Source organism: Dreissena polymorpha, chromosome 16 (assembly GCF_020536995.1).
Source record: "Dreissena polymorpha isolate Duluth1 chromosome 16, UMN_Dpol_1.0, whole genome shotgun sequence".
Taxonomy (NCBI): domain Eukaryota; kingdom Metazoa; phylum Mollusca; class Bivalvia; order Myida; family Dreissenidae; genus Dreissena; species Dreissena polymorpha.
The window spans coordinates 25,919,669-25,943,134 of NC_068370.1; the positions used below are offsets into that span (position 1 = coordinate 25,919,669).

Sequence of the window (23,466 nt, forward strand, 5' to 3'; positions counted from 1 at the left end):
ATCTGGCATGAATCCATAAGGCGTGAAGACCATTTGTGTGTTGTTCTGAGAAAACTGGGCTTAATTCATGTGCGTAAAGTGTCGTCCCAGAGTAGCCTGTGCAATCCGCACAGGCTAATCAGGGACGACACTTTCCGCCTAAACTTGATTTTTGGTAAGGAGGGACTTCCTTGAAACTAAAAATACCATAAAAGCGGAAAGTGTAGTCCCTGATTAGCCTGTGCGGACTGCACATGCTAATCTGGGACAACACTTTACGCACATGAATTAAGCCCAGTTTTCTCAGAACAACACGCATTTTATAAAGAATTTATCATGTTATGTCCCAGATACGAACCTTGTTAACAAGGCTGAGTAAACAGGTAAACAAGCAATGTGAAGTGTGCTGCATTTGAAAACCTGGATGAAATTACATAATTGTGTACACTTCAAACTACGAACAGGGACATAATGTTCTGCATAATGAAACTAAACATTTTGATTGTTTAAAATATATTATATATTTTTAATGTTGAAAAAGGAACATGTTAACAGTCTTCTTTGATGAAAGAGACTATCAGAAAACAAAGATAAAAGAGACAGATTAAGTGAGACCAATATGCAGCATACCACAAGGGCAACTGAAAATTTAGAAGAAGGGAGAGAAAATGAAACATGCATGCCCCCCATATGGGCTGTCAGTTGTAGTGGCAGCCATTAAATAAATACGTATTTTGTCACTGTGACCTTGCCCTTTGACCTAGTGACCTGAAAATTAAAAGGGGTCATCTGCCAGTCATGATCAATATATCTATGAAGTTTCAAGATCCTAGGCATAAGCATTCTTGAGTTATCATCCAGAAACCATTTTACTATTTCGAGTCACTGTGACCTTGACCTTTGACCTAGTGACCTGAAAATCAAAAGGGGTCATCTGCCAGTCATTCTCAATGTACCTATGAAGTTTCATGAGCCTAGACATAAGCATTCTTGAGTTATCATCCTGAAACCATTTTACTGTTTGAGTCACTGTGACCTTGACCTTTAACCTAGTGACCTGAAAATCAATAGGGGTCATCTGCCAGTCATGATCAATGTTCCTATGAAATTTCATGATCCTAGGCGTAAGCATTCTTGAGTTATCATCCGGAAACCATTTTACTGTTTGGAGTCACTGTGACCTTGACCTTTGACCTAGTGACCTGAAAATCAATAGGGGTCATCTGAAGGTCATGATAAATGTACCTATGAAGTTTCATGATCCTAGGCGTAAGCATTCTTGCGTTATCATCCGGAAACCATTTTACTGTTTCCGGTCACTGTGACCTTGACCTTTGACCTGAAAATCTATAGGGGTCATTTGCCAGTCATGATCAATGTACCTATGAAGTTTCATGATCCTAGGCATAAGCATTCTTGAGTTATCATCCAGAAACCATTTTACTATTTCGAGTCACTGTGACCTTGACCTTTGACCTTTGTGACCTAAAAATCAATAGGGGTCGTCTGCCAGTCATGATCAATGTACCTATGAAGTTTCATGAGCCTAGGCCTAAGAATTATTGAGTTATCATCCGGAAACCATTTTACTATTTGCAGTCACTGAGACCTTGACCTTTAACCTAGTGACCTGAAAATCAATAGGGGTCATCTGCCAGTCATGATCAATGTACCTATGAAGTTTCATGATCCTAGGCCTAAGCGTCTTGAGTTATCATCCGGAAACCATTTGGTGGAGGGACCGAACGACAAACCGACAGACGGACCAACCAACATGTGCAAAACAATATACCGCCTCTTTTTCGAAGGGGGGCATAATAATGCAACAACAGCAACAAAAGCACAGATGACTGCATAGCAAGTAGGAGACAGTAACAGGACTTATATGCAAAGGAATCTGATGCCTCCATATTGCCACAAAACTTTGAAATGAGCCTAACTTTGGAAAAGCCCAGAGGCCTTCATACTGGTAAAGAAGTAAAAGTATACGATGACATGATACAAGCCATACCACACACTAGTTTCTATTATTGTAAAATCTGCAATATCAGTCAATGACCATGTGATGATAAAATAAAGGTTTGTAATAAGTACTTAAACATTTGGAAAGACTGATTAAATTGCAACTCTATCTAACTTCTTCTAAAAATAGTTGCAATACAGGAAAACAAAGACACAAAAAAAGCACCTACACATTCTCTTTCAAACTCCTCCAGATCAGCGTCAGTTATTGAGGTAATCTTCACACGGAGTGTGCATCCCCGTCTTCTCACAATCACTGGCACCTCCTCTTCCAAAATGGTAGATTCTGTCATACTTCCAAAACGTTGGCCAGAATAACTTATCTCTGATTCCTTCCCTGCCATTACAATTTGTTCATCTTTTGAAACGTCTCCTCCATGCCTTTCCCCAACTTCTGTCTTTGACAGACTCAAATTACTGACAAGGCTTTCATTCAAATTTCTTTTTGAAATGTTACTTTCTTGAAGCCTAGAATTCTTCTTGTTTGACTGGTTTGAAACATTTTGTTCAAATAACCCTAGAGTGCTACCAGTCTGTTGAACTGTAGGTTTAAAACCAGGGACAGACAGAAGGGCTTCTGATTTATATACTGGTCCATTCTCGGTCACAACAATGGTGGGAGTTTTTGTCAACGGTGGTATTTGAAGACTTGAACGCTGCAAACATAACTTTTTCCTGTTTGAATTTGATTCTGTTTCATTACTTATACTTGAAATCCCCTTATCAGCCCCAGAAATACTGGGTAACACTGAACTAATACTAGGTAACACTGCACTATCTTGTTGGACTTTTGTTCCAGCAGTGATACTAATATTTTGAGAAGCAGTTGAATCTTTCGATTTCTTTGAATCTTTTTCAGATACACAAGGATTTCTGCCCAAATGACAATGAATACTTGGAAGCTTACCCAGTTTAGGTTCACTGGAAACCTTTGATTGAACTCTCAATCCCCCAATCACATTCTCAAGTAACTCCTCACAATTAGCACCTTTTTCCATTGAAAAACTGATAAAACAGTGAAAAGTATCTTCTCTCTACATGGGTACTTGATTCAGCATGCTACACAATGGATCATCATGGCACGATATTGTCAAGCTTAATAGCTGAATGCGTTCCCAATAGCAAGCTGAAGGTGAGGCCAGATTTCCAGATTTCCGATAGCCGTCAATGTGACATCCATCATATGTTACCAATATATAGGCACTACAAGACAACCTGATCTCGTCAAATAAAGCAATCCTTTTAAAAAGACTGTGACCTTTGAAAAATCTACCAAAGATAAGAATATTAAACAACAAGATGCTGCATTCAATTAATCAGTATTGATCCATTGGTCAAAAAGTGGGTCACTGTCAAGGTCAAAATTAGGTCAGGTGATGTGAGAAAGCTGCATGTTGAATGGAAGAATCAAAGCTTTTTTTAGTAAATACAATTTTTGTTAATCAAATGGTCAATTTAAGTTAACCTAGAATTTTGACCTTTAAATTGTCCTTCATCCAAAAGTAGGTTGTGTCAATGTAAAAGTGAAGTCAAGTAATTTGGATGCTTTGATTGGGTTCAATGAGATTAACCAGGCTTTATTGACTACACAAAACACAATTTTTTGGATAAACCAATATTTCGGGCCTTCTGCAATTTCATTAATTGGCCCACTCAAAAACATCAAAAACTAGGTCAATGTCAAAATCAATACAAGGTCAGGTGATGCTGGCACTTAAAGGTGTTTATAGATAATATACACTCAGTTATAATAGATTTGAACAAAGCAGTATTGATGTTATATAAAATGTGTCATTTTGGATTAACCAGGAGTTTTGACCTTCTGAATTAGTCCATAATGGTCAAGGACAAAGTCAAAATAAGGTCAGGTGATGTGGGTGTGTTAAGAGTGTTCATATATAACATTAGTTTATTTTCTAAGAATTGTAGGAAGCAGTATTGATGTTTTAGGAAATGTGTCATTTTGAATAACCTTGTAAACAAAAACAAAAGTTTTTAAAACTGTATTTTACCCAAAAAAAATGTCCCCCCATTTACAAAATTAGAAAAATAAAATATAAAATTTCTGTAAGTAAATATTCAAAAAATATATATATATATTATATAAAAACAAGAGCTGTCACCATAGGATGACATATGCCCCCTATAAACGCTTTGATAAAAGTTATGAGCATTTTTCGAAACCTAAGTGCAGATTTCAAAACCTTAACGCAGACCCTTAGTTCAAGGTCAAGGTCACAGGGGTCAAAATTTGTGTGCATATGGAAAGGCCTTGTTCATATTCACATGCATACCAAATATGAAGGTTATATCTCAAGGGACATAGAAGTTATGAGCATTTTTCAAAACCTAAACGCAGATTTCGAAACCTAAATGCGGACCCTAAGTGCAACATCAAGGTCACAGGGGTCAAAATTTTTGTACGTATGGAAAGGCCTTGTCCATATACATATGCATACCAAATATGAAGGTTATACCTCAAGGGACATAGAAGTTATGAGCATTTTTCGAAACCTAAACACAGATTTCGAAACCTTAACGCGGACCCTAAGTTCAACGTCAAGGTCACAGGGGTCAAAATTTTTGTGCGTATGGAAAGGCCTTGTCCATATACACATGCATACCAAATATGAAGGTTACATCTCAAGGGATATAGAAGTTATGAGCATTTTTCGAAACCTAAACACAGATTTCGAAACCTTAATGCGGACCCTAAGTTCAACGTCAAGGTCACAGGGGTCAAAATTTTTATGCGTATGGAAAGGCCTTGTCCATATACACATGCATACCAAATATGAAGGTTACATCTCAAGGGATATAGAAGTTATGAACATTTTTTGAAACCTAAACGCAAAGTGTGACGGAAAGACGGACAGATGGACGGACAGATGGACAGACGGACAGACAGACGAACGGATGGACAGACGGACAGACAGTCCCATCACTATATGCCCTCCTTCAGGGGCATAAAAAGCTTAATTAATTATCAATTTCATGAAAGAAAGCATTTTTTCACAGGTTGGTATATAATGATCACATTCTTTTTTGAACATTTGACTTTATTTACATTTTTCTATTCTGTGAAAGTCTTTATAAATTAGTAAATGTATGCTTAAATCATACAGTTTCAATTTAACATTGAATTACATATGTTATATCAGAAAACTGGAATACATTTTAATAACTGCAAGCTGTTAACGATTTCCTAAAATATCCCTATTCAAATTTCATTATACTGCTGCGCTATTCAGTCACATTCACTAAATAACTTCCCACAATTACCATTGCAGGTTTCCTTCACATTTCCTTCACAAATATTGTAACCTTCACTTCATTTTAATTTCATTGGTATCCTTTTACCATATCAAATATCAACTCCAAGCAACTCCTACATTTTAAATCCCATAAACTTTGTTAACTTTTGAAAAAATATCCAAAGAACTATAACTCCATGACTTGCTGTAGAAAACTGCAAGTGCACAATAATTATTGCATTCTGTAATCACTTTTAATCACAAATCTCCATCACCATTATCATAGCATGTCATCAATCTGTTTGTATACACTCACAATACACATCCATTACTTAACAGTTATCATAGTGAATCTCTATCCTTCATAACTTCACTTAAAATACAAACATCGTATTTCACCTCTTTCCTGTTTTGTCCAGATTTTTCTAAGTGCTCGATATATTGCTATACTTTAATTTAGGCAAATGATCCTGAAATTCATAGCCAGAAAAACCTTAACAATTTAAGTAACACTTGAGATAGGTTGTAAAAATGACTCACATACATGTAAAACAATAATGTCCTAGATCTACTTGTTTTATTACCAACAATCATGGTGTATTAAAAATAACATGTATGCAGTGTCATATGACAATTGTAATAAAGTCTCAGTAAGCAAAAGCAACCCCAATAGTCCCTAGCTTTTTTCCATGAGAAACTTCTTTTCTGTCTCTGCGTGCATGCTTATTGTTTTTTTTGTTTCTTATAAAATGATTAATTCTGACAATAAAGTTTGTACGTTTGTCAACTTTTATGAATGATTGCGTTTGCATTTTATTTTATATATTTATGTACCGCTAAAAACGATTCTAAAAGAGTGTGCCTTTTATGTTATATGTTATATTACCACATGTTTTATGTATGCAAATGTAATTGGTGTCAACGTAAATGTCAAACATGGTAAAATAAATGAGAAAAAACCATTCTTGTCAAGCTGGCTCAGATGTTTTACAGCTTTTATTATGCGTGTGCTTGTATAGAAAAATTGTGATAATACAAGTAAATATAGTATTTCAATCTAATGTTAAAAACAAACACTTTTTGCATTAAAAATAACCTTCATGGAAGATTATTACCTTGGGCATTTATTATGCCTCTATTACAATAAAGGTTAAAGCTATTTACACAGACATGCCATGAAAACCTTGAAACAATATATCTCAAATGGCAGTAAACAGTAACCAGGAAATAACTAGAGCTTTGTCACAGACATGACAAATACCCCCATATGCTGCATTGACACAGAATATTTTGCATGCTGTCTTCAAAAAACATGAGAAGCTCATTTATGGTGATTTTTAAGATTTATTATGCCATTATCATTTATGGCCATTTTGACCTTTGAACTCTTGAATTCTTTCTTTTGACACGCAGTTCAATGACTGTGAACAAAATTAATGTACAGAGTCACTTTAAAATCTCACAATGAATGACATAGTCATGGCCCAGACAAGCTCATTTATGGCCATTTTTGACTTTTGAACTCCAAGCGTGACCTTGACTTTGGAGAAATCGAAGTAATTCTTTGGCATGACTTATGGTCCAATGATTGTGAACAAATGTACTGAGTAATTATAAAATCTCACAATGAATAACATAGTTATGGCCCGTCAAGATCATTTATGGCCACTTTTGACCTTTAAACTCAAAGTGTGACCTTGACCTAAGAGATATCGACGTAATTCTTTCGCATGACAAACCGTCTAATAATAATTAACAAATGTCCCAAATGATTTTTAAATCTCACAATGAAGGACATAGTTATGGCCCGGACAAGCTCATTGATGGCCATTTTTTACCTTTGAACTCAAAGTGTGACCTTGACCTTGGAGATATCGACATAATTCTTTTATATTACAAACCGTCCAATGTTGGTGAACAAATGTGCCAAATTATTTTAAAATCCCACAATGAACGACATAGTTATGGCCGGTCAAGCTCATTTATGGCCATGTTTTACCTTTGAACACGAAGTGTGACCTTGACCTTGAAGATATCGACGTAATTCTTTCGGATGACTCACCGTCCAATGATGGTGAACAAATGCGCCAAATTGTTTTAAAGTCTCACAATAAATGACAAAGTTATGGCCTGGACAAGCTCATTTATGGGCAACTCCAAGTGTGACATTGACCTTGGAGATATCGACGTACTTCTTTAGCATGACACACCGTCCCATGAAAGTGAACAAATGTACCAAGAAAATTTAAATATTTAACAATGAATAACATAGTTAACGTCCAGACAAACTTTCAGTTTAAAACGCACTAAGTGACCCCGTGACCTAGTTTTTGACCCGGCATGAAACATATTCAAACTTGACCTAGACATCATCTTTAAGCCCCCATTACCAATGGTACAATGGTAATGGGTGTATAATAATGGTATGTTGTAAAAACTGCACAAGGGTTCAAAACGTAGGAAAACTAAATAATCAGACAATATTACAGTCCAGCATTTAACTGCCAGACTGTTTGACTTTTTCATGAGTCAGCAATCCTTGGTCATATCTATATTTTTTTCCATATAATATAATGACCCTAAATGTTCAGATTTGCTTAACCATGGCACAAGATAATGAAAAAATTAGTTTTTCAGATTTTATAGGACAAGATGCAGAGTATGCGTTAAGTTCATAAAAAATAATTAGCAGTAATCGTTCTAAAGTGACGAGATTTTCATTTTTATTCGAAATTTCACTGTATCTTTAGCAAGAAATTTCCATGCACTAGCTACTGTTAAATGGGATTATCCAGGAATCACTGGGGACATTGACCTACCAATGGGGTTGCAATAAATGCTAAATAATTCATCTGCCATACATACAGCTTTTACAAACTCTTGTCACACAAGGCTACGTCATTCAATAATTCATCTGCCGTACAGATTTTACAAACTCTTGTCACACAAGGCTACGTCATTCAATAATTCATCTGCCGTACAGATTTTACAAACTCTTCTCACACAAGGCTACGTCATTCATTAGATAAGCAAGAGAGGGAACCTTGTAGTTATTTACGCATAGAATGCACTCTTGACTGACATGAGTGTGCAAATACACAAACTGCAATGCAAGCTTTCTTAATATTAGATCGCAATTATTTTAGCTGCGCGCTGTGAAAAGGGGGTTTAATGCATGTGCGTAAGTGTTGTCCAAGATTAGCCTGTGCAGTCTGCACATATTAATCAGGAAAAACACTTTCTATTTTTATGATAATTTGTGTTTAAGAAAGTCTCTTCGTAGCAAAAATCAAGTTTAGGCGGAAAGTGGCGTCTCTGATTAGCCTGTGTGGACTGCACATGCTAATTTGGGACTACTCTTTATGCACATGAATTAAACCCCCTTTTCATAGAACGTGGCTCATTTATTTTGAATCATTTTTTATCATACCTTTACCCTGATATTGGCCAGATAACAAGGTGCCTGGAATACCTTTTTTGTATCAGGTTTGCAGGTATTATGTCTTCTGTATATAAAATTATGTTTGAAGGTATGATTTATTATTCAGAATCAACTATAAAGTCTCCTTTTGCAGTAGAAATGACTCAGATTCAACAAGAGTTTGATACCACATTTTATACACAAAAAGCAACAAAAACCGCTAAAAACATATTTTTTAAATATTAAGCACCGGTAAAGTGCACATAAAGTCATGATCAACACGAAAAACATCAAACATCATATTCATTCCCACAAAATTGCCAAGAAGCATCAATAATATATTATTATTTCCTTAAATGGGTGATCAGAATTATGATAAAACAAAACAAGAGGGCCATGATGGCCCTGAATCGCTCACCTGACTAACCAAATACAATTCTAACCCAGATTTCATCAAAATAAAAATTCTGACCAAATTTCATAAAGATTGGATAAATACTGTGACCTCTATTGTCTACACAAGGTTTTTCTAATATTTGACCTATTGATCTAGTTTTTGACCCCAGGTGACCTAAATACAATCCCAACCCAGATTTCACCAAGATAAATATTCTGATCAAATTTTATAAAGATTGGATAAAAACTGTGACCTCTATTGCCTACACAAGGTTTTTCTATTATTTGACCTAGTGACCTAGTTTTTGACCCCAGATGACCCAAATACAATCCTAAACCAGATTTCACCAAGATAAACATTCTGACCAAATTTCATAAAGATTGGATGAAAACTGCGACCTCCATTGTCTTTACAAGGTTTTTCTATTATTTGACCAAGTGACCTAGTTTTTGACCTCAGATGACCCAAATACATTCCCAACCCAGATTGCATCAAGATAAACAATCTGACCAAATTTCATAAAGATTGGATGAAAACTGCGACCTCTATTGTCTACACAAGGTTTTTCTATTATTTGACCTAGTTTTTGACCTAGTGACCTAGTTTTTGACCCCAGATGACCCAAATACAATCCCAACCCAGATTTCATCAAGATAAAGATTCTGACCAAATTTCATAAAGATTGGATAAAAACTGCGACCTCTATTGTCTATACAAGGTTTTTCTATTATTTGACCTAGTTTTTGACCTAGTGACCTAGTTTTTGACCCGAGATGACCCAAATACAATCCCAACCCAGATTCTATCAAGATATACATTCTGACCAAATTTCATAAAGATTGGATGAAAACTGCGACCTCTATAGTCTACACAAAGTTTTTCTATTATTTGACCTAGTTTTTGACCTAGTGACCTAGTTTTTGACCTCAGATGACCCAAATACAATTCCAACCCAGATTTCATTAAGATAAACATTCTGACCAAATTTGATAAAGATTGGATGAAGACTGCGACCTCTATAGTCTACACAAGGTTTTTCAATTATTTGACCTAGTGACCTAGTTTTTGACCCAGATAACCCAAATACAATCCCAACCCAGATTTCATCAAGATAAACATTCTGACCGAATTTCATAAAGATTGGGTGAAAACTGTGACCTCTACTGTCTACACAAGCAAATTGTTGACGGACTCAGGCACGCACACACGCACGCACATACGGACGCCGGACATCACACGATCACATAAGCTCACCATGTCACTTCGTGACAGGTGAGCTAAAAACATGTTACTGCCCTATCGGTTAAAATTTATCAGGCTCGGCATTAATGAAAAAATAGCTCATCTATATATATGTTGTTCTTTTATTCTAAGCCTCACCTTATATGTTACAAAACAATAGGGCAGTATCCTGTTATGAACACAAAACAATAAGGCAGTATCCTGTTATGTTACAAAACGCTAGGGCAGTATCCTGTTATACCTAATAGATAGTAAATATTCATGAAATAAACCTGTGCTTTGTGCTATTGATGGTCAATCTCTGTATCTGACATATACCTGGGTTTGTAACTTGATTAATTAAACTCGTGAAATATATACAATATAAAGGGCAATGAAATACTTGACAAAAAACAAAATGAAACTATCAGATCGTTATCAAATGCCACAGTTCTTTTTCATACAGTCTCTACATCAGAATAGCAGCAAGTCCTAGCTCTTTCTTAATATCATCACCCAGTCCTTGTTCTTGCTAGATCATTCCTGTAATCAGCGTCCATACATTTTTATCCTATGCCATTCCTGTCTTTTTTGCAAGAACAAAAAATATTCCCAAAATGAAGTATTCCCTTATGCAAATTCCTTAATTAGCAATGTTTTTTTTGCCCATAATGCAAAAAAAATCAAAACAAATAAAATATTACTTATTTTATATAATGTTGCAGACTTAAATAAGTCTGTGTGACACAAGTCTGTCAGTTCAAAACCTGAGAACATAAAGCAATATTAGCTCACATATAATATGTAGAACATGTAGAATACACAAAAAGATAGACAAGGAACATCAACTCCAACAAATGGGTACTTTATGAGATCCAGACAATGTTCATCACACCTATCCTAAGTTAGGCAACACATTTCTAAACTTGGGTTATCCTTTTAACATTCAAACATTCCAATAAACTCAGATATTGATCCAGACCAATAAATGACATTAAATTATAACAATATTCCTAAACAACCATATTTACTGATCACAACGTATGAGCAATATTGTTCAGATAAACCACACCACTATATTCCATTTAATCCATTTTTAATTAACGATCAGCTTAGCTTTTTGCATTGCAGCTGAGAACTACAATGTTTTTTGTAACACAAATAGATACAAAGTAATCTACTAGATCCAGCAGTGTTGTTTGCCAGCACTGATCACTCATGGCTTTGTACATCTGGTGAGAACAACCAGATTAATGGCGATATAAAACACACGCACATTCCAGTAATAGTTTGTGTTGTTATAATACCTGCAATGTGCCGCCATATTATTACTAGAAGATTTACTGATTTACTGATCATAAATATAATACACATAAATTAACAATGTTTTGGACTGTACAGAGAACTATAGAGTATAGCTCAACTATTGATAACATGAGCTCTGCGGTCAGAGACAGATGCCTCCTAAAACAGGGCCTTGACAACCATCATTCAATCCTTTGATGACATATCGAATGGAAACCGATTTAACACTAATTGTCACAGTGAACTTGACCTTTGAACTAATGACCCCAATATCAATAGGGATCATCTACTGTCCAAGTCCATTGCACATGGGAAGTATCAAGTAAATTGGTAAATTTGTTGACTAGTTATTGATCGGAAACGATTTTCACACTTATTGTGACCGTGACCTTGACCTTTGACCCCATTATCAATAGGGGTCATTTACTGTCCAAGGCCAGTGCTCATGTGAAGCATCCAGCCAATGGGTCAATTTGTTAACGAGTTATTGATCATCAACAATTATCACATTTATTGTGACGTGACCTTGACCGTTGACCTAGCGACCCCAATGTCAATAGGGGTCATCTTATGTCCAAAGCCAATTTACATGTGAAGTATTGAGTCAATTGGTCAATTCGTTGACCAGTTATTGATCTTAATCAATTTTCACATTCATTGTGACAGTGACCTTGACCTTTTACCTAGTTACCAAATTTCATTAGAGGTCATCTTTTTTCAAAAGCCCATGCACATGTAAAGTATCAAGCCTATCAGACACTGTGTTGTCGTGTTATTGATTGGGGTGTAAGGGGCATAATAATGCCTTTTGCTTGTGTTATTCAGAGGGTAGTTTTAATCATGATTATTTTACATATTTTATAGGATCATTGCCATTCAACAGTTTTTGCAACCAAATTTCCTACAGAGAAAAACCTAATGCAACTGGTATACATATTGTAACTCACTAAGGAGGGTTTATATAGAAACAATATTAGTTATACCAACCAAAGAAGTCTCTGTAAAATGATTCAGCCATGGTATTTATATTTTGTCCAATGCTTCTCAAGTGGCAACTAGTAATACCTCTGCAGCCATGACAGACAAACATGAGCAATCAAGGCTGAAGCCAAATTGGACATAGCCGCAGTAAATTAGTGTATGTCCTGATAATGACAGAATCAGAGATAGAGTCAGCAATATAGTGCCAAGCAATCATCTCCAAAGTTTTGGCATCGTTAGTGGGATAATATCTGTATAATAACTAAGAATGCATTTATAATAGCTGCAATCAAAACCTTTCAACATCACCATAACTTTGCCTTACGGTTGATTTATCCCAATGCCAACATTCACCTTGTGATTTTATGCCACATAATGTTTTTACTATTTATTGCTACAATCAACAAACAAAACACAGTTAACATTTTATTCAATACAGTACCTAAAATATATGAGGTCTAGTAAACATTAATTAGGATAGGCTTTGTAAACTTAAGCTGTCAATATATCAGTCCACACAGACTAATCAGGAACGACACTTTCCACTTTTTTGATATTATCTATTTAAAGAAAGTCTCTTCTTAGCAAAAATCCAGTTAAGGTGTTACATGCATGCATTAAATGTGCTTTTCATAAAGCATGGCTCATATGTAATTGATTATTTAATTGAGACTTTTTGTAACTTACTGCATGCTCCTGTGACCTTGTCCTTTGACCTCAAAATCAATTGGAATACTCTTCACATCGGGACACAAACCACCATACTTTTAGTTTATCTTAACCCTTTACCACTTAGACACATATTTTGAGGCATTTGTAGTCCCTTAGAAAGTTAATTTTAATTAAAGACCTTTCTAACTAGATTTAAGTTTTCAGGGCTCCCTATGGCTCAAAATTTTCTATAGCCAAATTTACCTTTTTATGTCTTAATTCTTATTAATGAGGATATTTTTTTGGTGATTATGTAGAAATCCTTGTAGCCAAATGTAATTTTTTGAAGCCAAATTTTCTTATTTGTAGCCATTGGCTAATTTGGCGAATGGCAGAGTAAGCCCTGAGTTTTAAAGGCTTCATTTCCAACAGGGTTCGCCAAAACTAGAAAAATCTGTCAGTCATTCGGACTGACAGTCTTGAAATTTTTGTCAGTCCGAAACAGTTTCTGTCAGTCCCACTGTCCGACTAAACTATAACAGCAAATCACAACAAAAGAAGTACCTTTTAGATGTTTATTGGTTTTGATCACATTAAAATACAATAAAAACATGTCCAATGTCGATATAATTAAAACCACATATAAACCAAAGGCGTACTTTTTAGACTCCTGTTTGTCAAACTGTTTTTAGCCTCCACAGCTCTACAAATCCGTGTTCTTGAAAAGTTAGGGGGACATCCAATCAAGGTTGACTTAAATGCACACACCCATTCACACTACTTTGGATGACTTCAATTTCTGTTTATTAGCCAATTCACAAGGTCTAAAACAACACCTATTGTTAAAATATTTTCTCTTAGCTGAGGTGGTTGATTTTCAAGTTCAATTAAACATTGCCTGTTAAAACAAGTTTTCATGCGGTTTTTGTTGTGGAGAAATTAAATGGAACAAACAAAATGGCGGACGCACTCGGTTGCTTTTTTTAACAAAGACCATTGATTTTGAACTCGGATGTGATAGTCAAAATAAATCCAACTTAAAACAACAAAATGAAGGTAAGAAAAAAAGGATTTTGACAGAAGTTGAACAAAAAGCATTTACCTTCTATTAATCCAATAGCACATAATACAATTTGAGTGATCTTTTTGAAACCATTTTTCATCCGATTGTGTCGGTCAGTCGGACCGATTATCTTAAATCACTTGTCGGTCCTGAGAAAAATTTGCCCTGTTCCAACCCTTAAATATTGATGGGCAGCTAACAGCATAAAACCTGAAAAGACTGTGAGTTACTTGCAAGCTGTTCTGGTTTTATGCTGTTTGCACATAGCGATTTCCACTTTGCTTTGTGGGAAAGGGTTAAGTGATTACAATCTCTAGATAGTGTTTGGGAACATTTTCCATGTAACAAGCTCCTTTGACCTTGATACTTCTGACTCAGGTTGACCTCAAAATTAATAGGCTTCTTTCATATATCCATCATATTTAATTGGATGATATCATACCAATCAAGATGAAAGTAGGTCAAAGTCTTCTATATATATCAAATGTAAACAATTATCATGTAATAAACTCCTATGACCTTGACCTTTGTACTGTTGACTTTGGAATGAGGAAAAAACAAGTCTGTAAGTCTACCAACAGATTACAGTTATCTTGGGTACATAAGTCTTGATAATCAAAGTCCAAAAATAGACACAAACTTGATTTTTTTTATTATTATTGTTTACCTTTGACCTTGAAGGATGACCTTGACCTTGAACTTCCACCACTCAAAATGTGCAGCTTCATGAGAACGCCGCTTTGAAATTATATTTTTTTTAAATTGATGTTTGACCTTGAAGGATGACCTTGACCTTGAACTTCCACTACTCAAATGTGCAGCTTCATGAGAATGCCGCTTTAAATTAAAAAAAAAAAAGTGACCTTTGACCTTGAAGGATGACCTTGACCTTGAACTTCCACCACTCAAAATGTGAAGCTTCATGAGATACACATGCATGCCAAATATCAAGTTGCTATCTTCAATATTGAAAAATTATGGCCAATGTTAAAGTTTTCGGACGGACAGACGCTATATATTTGAAATTTGACCTTAAAGGATGACCTTGACCTTCACCTTTCACCACTCAAAATGTGCAGCTCCGTGAGATGCACATGCATGCCAAATATCAAGTTGTTATCTTCAATATTGAAAAAGTTATGGCCAATGTTAAAGTTTTCGGACGGACAGACGCCATTTATTTGACATTTGACCTTGAAGGATGACCTTGACCTTTCACCACTCAAAATGTTCAGCTCCATGAGATACACATGCATGCAATATATCAAGTTGCTATCTTCAATAGTGCAAAAGTTATGGCCAACGTTAAAGTTTTTTTTCGGACAGACGGACAGACTGACATACACACATACTGACATACTTACTGACGGACAGTTCAACTGCTATATGCCACCCTATTGGGGGCATAAAAACCATTGCTGAAACAAGAATATCAGTAAAACTGATGGATGCTCCCCAATGATGCTTTTTTAATATATGGTTTAATTGTGTGGAAAAAAGTGTGACCTTGAGAAAATTTATAATTAGCCTCAGTGACCTTAACCTTGACCCCAGAGTGACCTCAAACCTCATCAAAAGGTAGAGGTCCATGCAAGGTACCTACATGCCAAATATGTGAGAGATCGGTAAAATATTGAAGGCGCTATGAGAAATTGTAACAAAATTGTGACAGAAAAATGTATTATTAGCCTCAGTGACCTTGACCCCAGTGACCTCAAACATTATCAAAAGGTAGAGGTCCATGTAAAGTACCTACATGCCAAATATGTAAAAGATCAGTAAAATATTGAAGGCGCTATGAGAAACTGTTACAAAAGTGTGACGGAAGTAAGTAAGGAACCCCAAGCTGGCAACTCAGTATATGCTCCCCACATACATATTTATATGGGGAGCACAAAAATGTGTGAAATGAACTGATCATATACTGCAGACAAGCACCGGCATGTCTTTAAACTTTCTCCATAACATACCTAGCACTTTAGCACTGTCTGATCAGTGCCAAACAACGGGCATAACAATCATAAACTCAAGTGCAGAGTACAACCCAGGGTTCAGAAAAGTACACTGAAACACACTGAAACATAGGGTAATCTCTCAGAAACTGCTTTCCAGGAACCCTCATGGCATTCCTGACTTTTGTGTGGCATTCCTGACTTTTGCGACTGTCTAGACTACAATATATGGTAGATCAATTAATTCAAGGTACACCTAATTGCCAATTATTACAGTAAGCATTTCTTGCCCTTCCCACCCACCCCCAACCCCAAACACGAACAATTCTGCCAAGCCTCTTAAAAGTATCTTTATCCCCACGCTTTTTGAAAAAAAGATGGGGATATTGTGGTTATCTCCGCCGTCCGTCCGTCCGTCCGTCTGTCTGTCCGTCCGTCCTGGCCACTATCTCCTCCTACACTAAAAGCACTAGAACCTTGAAACTTACACACATGGTAGCTATGAGCATATGTGCGACCCTGCACTATTTGGAATTTTGATCTGACCCCTGGGTCAAAAGTTATAGCGGTTGGGGTGGGGCCGCGTCAGAAATTATCACTCATTTTTTTAGGTTATTTTACATTTACTTCTTTATTTCTACACCGATTCACTTCAAATTGATACTGGACCACTCTTATGACAATACGGTCAATCTCAACCATGCATGGCCCCATTCCCAACCCTGGGGCGCCCCGCCCACATAGGCCACACCCACCAAAAATTTCCATTTACTATAATTTTTTCATTTCTATACGGATTCACTTCAAATTGATACTGAACTTTTGTTATGACATTAGGGTCAATCTCAACTATGCATGGCCCCAATCCCAACCCTGGGGCGCCCGCCCACATAGGCCACACCCACCAAAAAATTCCATTTACTATAATTTTTTCATTTCTACACGGATTCACTTCAAATTGATACTGAACTTCTCTTATGACATTAGGGTCAATCTCAACTATGCATGGCCCCATAACCAACCCTGGGGCCCCGCCCACATAGACCACACCCACCCAAAATTGCCTTTACTATAATTTCTTCATTTCTACACCGATTCACTTCAAATTGATATTGAACTTCTCTTATGACAATACAGTCAATCTCAACTATGCATGGCCCCATTGCCAACCCTGGGGCGCCCCGCCCACATAGACCACACCCACCCAAAATTGCCTTTTACTATAATTTCTTCATTTCTACACCGATTCACTTCAAATTGATACTGAACCTCTCTTATGACAATACGGTCAATCTCAACTATGCATGGCCCCATTACCAACCGTGGGGCCCCGCCCACATAGACCACACCCGCCCAAAATTGCCTTTTACTATAATTTCTTCATTTCTACACCGATTCACTTCAAATTGATACTGAACTTCTCTTATGACAATACGGTCAATCTCAACTATGCATGGCACAATTACCAACCCTGGGGCGCCCTGCCCACAGATGTCACACCCACCCAAAATTGCCTTTTACTATAACTTCTTCATTTCTACACCAATTCACTTCTAATTGATGATGAACTTCTCTTATGACAATACGGTCAATCTCAGCTATGCATGGCCCCATTACCAACCCTGGGGCACACCTAGGTCAAACATTCGGCGTGGGGATACGCGTCGGCCTCTGCCGCGCCATTTCTAGTTGCAATTAAGTTTGTTTTTTGTGATATGGTTGATTAGGAATTGTAATTAGTGAAATCATAAGCTACACAATACAGAAAAACTCATTAATGCAGTACAGACACAGACAGACCATACGTCTTGTAATACGCCTTAGGAAATATACATTCAATATAATAATCTCTTATTCAAACCTCTTGTGAATTCTATCCAAAAGACCAAAACTGACAAGCAATTTGCTACAATACTAAATCAAAACACAACCAAAATACATTTTAGGGAATGTGATCATAAAAAATATTCAGCACAAAATCAGAATGATACTTTGTGGAAAAGGCACCATTGACGATTTCTTGTGTAAACCCCAAGGCAATCACTGGGTTGGAATACATTTCTTTTGAAAACTCAAATGGCATCACTTGGGGTGGCATAACAATGGTCCATTTGGTGGCTTGCCTGCACGAACATCTTAGACTGTGTAGACTGCACAGGCTACGGTGGGACAACACCTTATGCACATGTATTAAGCCCAGTTTTCCCAGAATGAGGATTGTTATAAAACTGGGTTTGCAGGCTCATTTGCCAGTTCTAAATTATGGTAAGGAAAATTTGCAAACATAAGCAAAATATCTTTCATGAACTGTTGCATAACATTTCCCATAAAAGCAGCAGGGAATGCAATTTCATGGATGCAACAAAAACTGAAATCATCTGAACAATCGAAAAAAACTGATACTTCCACTTCTAGTTATGCCAGTACATGTGAATATATCACTTCACTAGACAGAACAAATTACATTTAACATAAAACTTCTCATTTTCTTTAAAGAATTGGCATATTATTTTAACAAAATGCTGCATTATATTTCCCATAAAATCAGCAGGAAATGCAAATTCATGGATTAGGCCCAAAACCTGAAATCCTCTTAAAACTGGCAAAAACTAATTCTTCCACTGCTTGTTGTGACATTAAATGTCAATATAGTAAATGTCAACATATCTGTTCACTAGACAGAAATAATGCTATTACATCAGAGTTCTCAACAATTGTGAATCTTTATGATACATTCTAATTGGAAAGTCCAAAATTAGCATAGATAACAATAACTGTTAAGTTACTTATAACAGCCAATTATTCATTGAAACATAAATTAGGTGACTTAATCGTGTCTATAAAATCCACTCGTTTCAGTCATTTTATTATAAATATCTTTATTTAAGATACACATAAAAAAGCAGTGCACCACAACCCTTACATTTTCCCTTAATTTCAATTGGATTTAATGCAGATTGTTTTTACTTCCATATTTTTAATTCCTATATCTTTGGATATCTATTTGTAAAATGACTGATTAAATTATTGGTGTGTTTCTCATGTGGGAGTCTGGTCTCCCTTCAAAGAATAATATTTTGATATATCTCCCTTTTCAAACCTTAGTATGTAATCGTAAGGATTGGTTTTGTGTTACATGCAAGAGAAAGGTTCGAGTCTGATTTCTCTCACCTCTTCATCAGTGGTGTCTGCCTCACGAGCCCGTCTAATGGCCTTGAGAAACCTCTCCAGGAGCATTGGGTCCACAATCGAGTACTGATCTATCAGGTCTTGTCGGCATAGCAACCTGAAGGAAAACAAACACTGACATTAGAAATACAGGTCCACAATCATGTACTGATTCATCAGGTCTTGTCGGCATAGCAACCTGAAAGAAAAAAAAACACTGACATTAGAAAAAACAGGTCCACAATCATGTACTGATCTGTCAGGTCTTGTTGGCATAGCAACCTGAAGGAAAACAAACACTGACATTACAAATACAGGTCCACAATCATGTACTGATCTATCAGGTCTTGTCGGCATAGCAACCTGAAGGAAACCAAACACTGACATTAGAAATATAGGTGCACAATCATGTACCGATCTATCAGGTCTTGTCGGCATAGCAACCTGAAGGAAACCAAACACTGACATTAGAAATACAGGTCCACAATCATGTACTGATCTATCAGGTCTTGTCGGCATAGCAACCTGAAGGAAACCAAACACTGACATTACAAATACAGCTACATGTGCATATGAGCACACACACCATTTTGGTGCGATAACCACATCAAAACTCAAGTTATTCACTGGAAAACAGTTTTTGCAATTTAAATACAGGTAAAACTCACAGGCTGTTCTGGTTTTATGCTGTTTGCACATAGCCATTTCACTTTGCTTCTGAGTGGGAAAGGATTAACATACAGAGTGCCAGAAGATGAATAAGTTCATTACAACACATTTTCATCATTATGAAAGTTTCCTGTATCTTATATGAGCATTTTAATGATGTGTTTCCCAACAAAAAGTCATCTAGTCTCTAATCAGAACTGAAAATATTCAGGGTTTAGTATTATATGTCTTACATAAAGTTGTTCAAATTGTAGTACACATTCAGCAATTCATTTTAAAGAAACAGTCCGTACCAATAGAACTAAGTCCAATTTGACCTTTTACATCAAGAGCTTTTAGGCAGGGAAATGAATTTCACACATAACAATAGACCAGTTTCACAATACTACCCCTGTTGCTATTTTAAGATATCATGTGACAAGTCGAATTTCAGAACGAGGCTGAACGTGTATAGATCTTTTGCGGAGAAAATCGATGGTTATAAACCAGTTGAATTTTATTTATTACATTTGCGATTTTTATGAGTATTGACACTGGTAAAAATAACGACAAACATATGCATACATGAATGTGTTGTTTAGTCAATACATTGATGAGGGGTTATAAAATAAACATTCTCATACCTAAGTAATATTTCAAAGACATAGTGTATATACATTTTATTTAATCTTGATTCAAATTCAAGATACCCATTGTCATCAGAGCAAATGTGATCTGAAGAATAAAAATTGATAATTGCACAAAACAAAGATATACACAAGTCGTATAACACAAAACGCTATTATATAACTTAAATTCTCAAAGGTATGTTTGTTGGTCTGTAATATTTTTCACGAACGATCGAACGTGTAAAATGTGTGTGGACTCAATCATAAGAAAAAGCAATAGAAAATGCAAAGCACATGAACTATTTAAATGTTATGTCATTTTCTTTTAACTTTAAGTAATGTTCTTTTACAGTAAAAGACAATATTGAAAAATTCTTTTATACAGGTGAAAACAACGAAAGTGGAGCAAACTGAACTGTCTATGCATGCACATTGATTTCTCTTAAAACGTGATTATGGGTGATATATATATATGTCACTCCATGTCATAAATCTCTCTTGTGTGTGTGTGTGTTTATTTTTCGGAAACATTCTTTAACCCCTTTGTGGTCAATGAAAATGCTTGTTTTAATTATGTTCTTCCATACACTAACGAAAACTCTTTATAAGACTATGTAATGACGGAGTTATATTTTAGCGGTACATGCTAAATAGGTTTCGTGTTTAGCATAAAAGTTTAAAAATATCTCAAATGTATTTAAGAGTATTAAGCACTAAATTATGTATCCGAAAATTCATACACAATGAAAATTGTTTCTACGCTAATTTTGACAAGGCGGACATTCGTTAAAATGTTGTTTCAACTACCCGGACATTCATTCCCACGCTATTTAGACATCCCGGACAATCGTTCCAACATTATTTTGACAGACCGGACATATACTCCTACATAGTTTTAACGCACAGATTTCTGCAAGGTTTGGCAAATTACAGATCAAAGTGTAAGTCGATATATTCGAATATATTTTAACGTTCAGGGGTTCCGCTGTCGATCGCCATTGGCGCCAAATGGCGCTTAATTTTTTAATGTGGCTCCAATTTTTTTAAAGTGGCGAATTAAAAAAAATCGGTAAAATCCTATCCGAAAATGTTCTGCGAGTCGAAAGCACGCGACCGAGCATTAGCGGCCAGCGTCTGTCAGTTGTAAATATTGATTTACGACGATGTAAGCGACCTACAGTGCATGGTGCATTAGAAATCATCGAAGCGTGTGTTACAAACGGTGTTTTTACTGCTATTGTCAAGTTTTATGGGGGTTATTATCGGATTAACGGCTCCTTTATGATATTAAGCAATAAGTTAAGTAACACGGGAACAAACTGTCACGACGATCAATAATTATAACGATTATTAGGGCCGCTATTTCTTTGTTAAAATCAAAACCATGGGGCTGGCAAAAGCATTTAATTTCTCCACATCAACAATTAAAAACTTGTTTCAACAGGTATTTGTGAGCATTTTTGTTTAATAGATTCATTATTGTAATGTTTTGGGAAGGATATAAATTGATTAAGATAACAACAATTTTTGAATTAAATATAAAACATTCAGTCGATGTACTTTATTTCGGATATGTTAAATTCGGACATTTAAAGATAGGGACATTAATGTGTTGGTTTGATGTTGATAGTTTGTAAAAATATGTTTTATGCTATTTCAGGCAACTAGAATGGATGGTGGCAATTATCTGGGCCTTTCTGTCAGGAAAAAGGCGTGAACAACAGTCATTTAATTGAACCTGGAAATCATCCACCACTAAGAGAAAACTTGTTAACAACAGAAGCTGATGTATATGTCCAAATGACCAAATATAACTGTTAAACACTTTGAAGTGAGATGCTTTATTTTCTGATTCCCTTTCAAATGATGAACATTGGTGTGATTTTATGTTTAAATAATTAATTTCGAAACATTTATGCAGCATACTGTTTAATACATTGATGTTAACATTATTATATTATTTTGGTTATCTGTGTTGTTTATCAAGTTGAAAAAAATGTTATTTATATACAAATAAAGCTTATTAAGACTTATGAAGGTATGGCTTATGAAGGTACTTATTAATTTATCTATGAAATAACATACTTTTTAAAGTGATAATATAGTCAATGACATTAATGTAGTAAGGTTTCTTAAAATGATTGTTCTTATTAATAAGGTGGAATAACCGACAGTATTCACGCCGCGAAAAAGTGGCGACAACTTTTTTTGGGCCAGTGGAACCCCTGAACGTTATCATTCTCATGATCACGATAAATTCGTACAACAATATTAAGTATAACACAAAATTTGAGATTTTTTAAAAACTTTTTTCCAATGACATTAAAATACCGGATAAAATGCCCAGAGTACTAGAATCATATTATTTTGATAAAATGTGATAATAATGACCGGGATATCAATTTTTCAGGAACGAATCTCCGGGCTGTCCAAATAACAAAGGAACGAATGTCTGGGCTGTCAAAATTATGTAGGAATCATTATTTGCATTGTCAAAATAACGATGGCACGAATGTTCAGGTTGTCAAAAAACATAGGAACGAATGTCCGCCTGTGTGAAAAAAAGGCTAGGACGAATGTCCAGCATTCACTGTATTATTATGATTAACTGGCTAATATCTATACAGTATTTAGTTTGAGTATTTGGCGTTACATTAGTCTTAGAAATGACTATGTTATGCTTCTACCACGAAAAGACATTGGGGTACCATACATGGTTTTCAATGACCAGGCATCTACAGTACACTCCACGCGTTTTCCCCAATTTCCCTCCAT

The 23,466-nt window shown here is 35.8% G+C and overlaps 2 protein-coding genes across 2 annotated transcripts in view; both read right to left on the bottom strand.

Annotated features, from left to right (window-relative positions):
* Nucleotides 1–23,466, bottom strand: part of LOC127861722 (microtubule-associated serine/threonine-protein kinase 3-like) — a 220,657-nt gene that overhangs the window by 143,128 nt on the left and 54,063 nt on the right. The window contains 1 exon segment of the mRNA XM_052400409.1: nucleotides 19,418–19,532. Within this exon segment, the coding sequence (XP_052256369.1) occupies nucleotides 19,418–19,532 (115 nt within the window).
* The window catches only part of LOC127862417 (mediator of RNA polymerase II transcription subunit 26-like), a 312,703-nt gene continuing 298,854 nt past the window's right edge, over nucleotides 9,618–23,466 (bottom strand). Inside the window, exons 4-5 of the transcript XR_008040604.1 lie at nucleotides 9,967–10,131; nucleotides 9,618–9,809 (exon numbers count right to left, since the gene is read on the bottom strand). The gene's annotated coding sequence lies outside the window, so the exon portion shown is untranslated. The remainder of the gene's footprint in view (nucleotides 9,810–9,966; nucleotides 10,132–23,466) is intronic.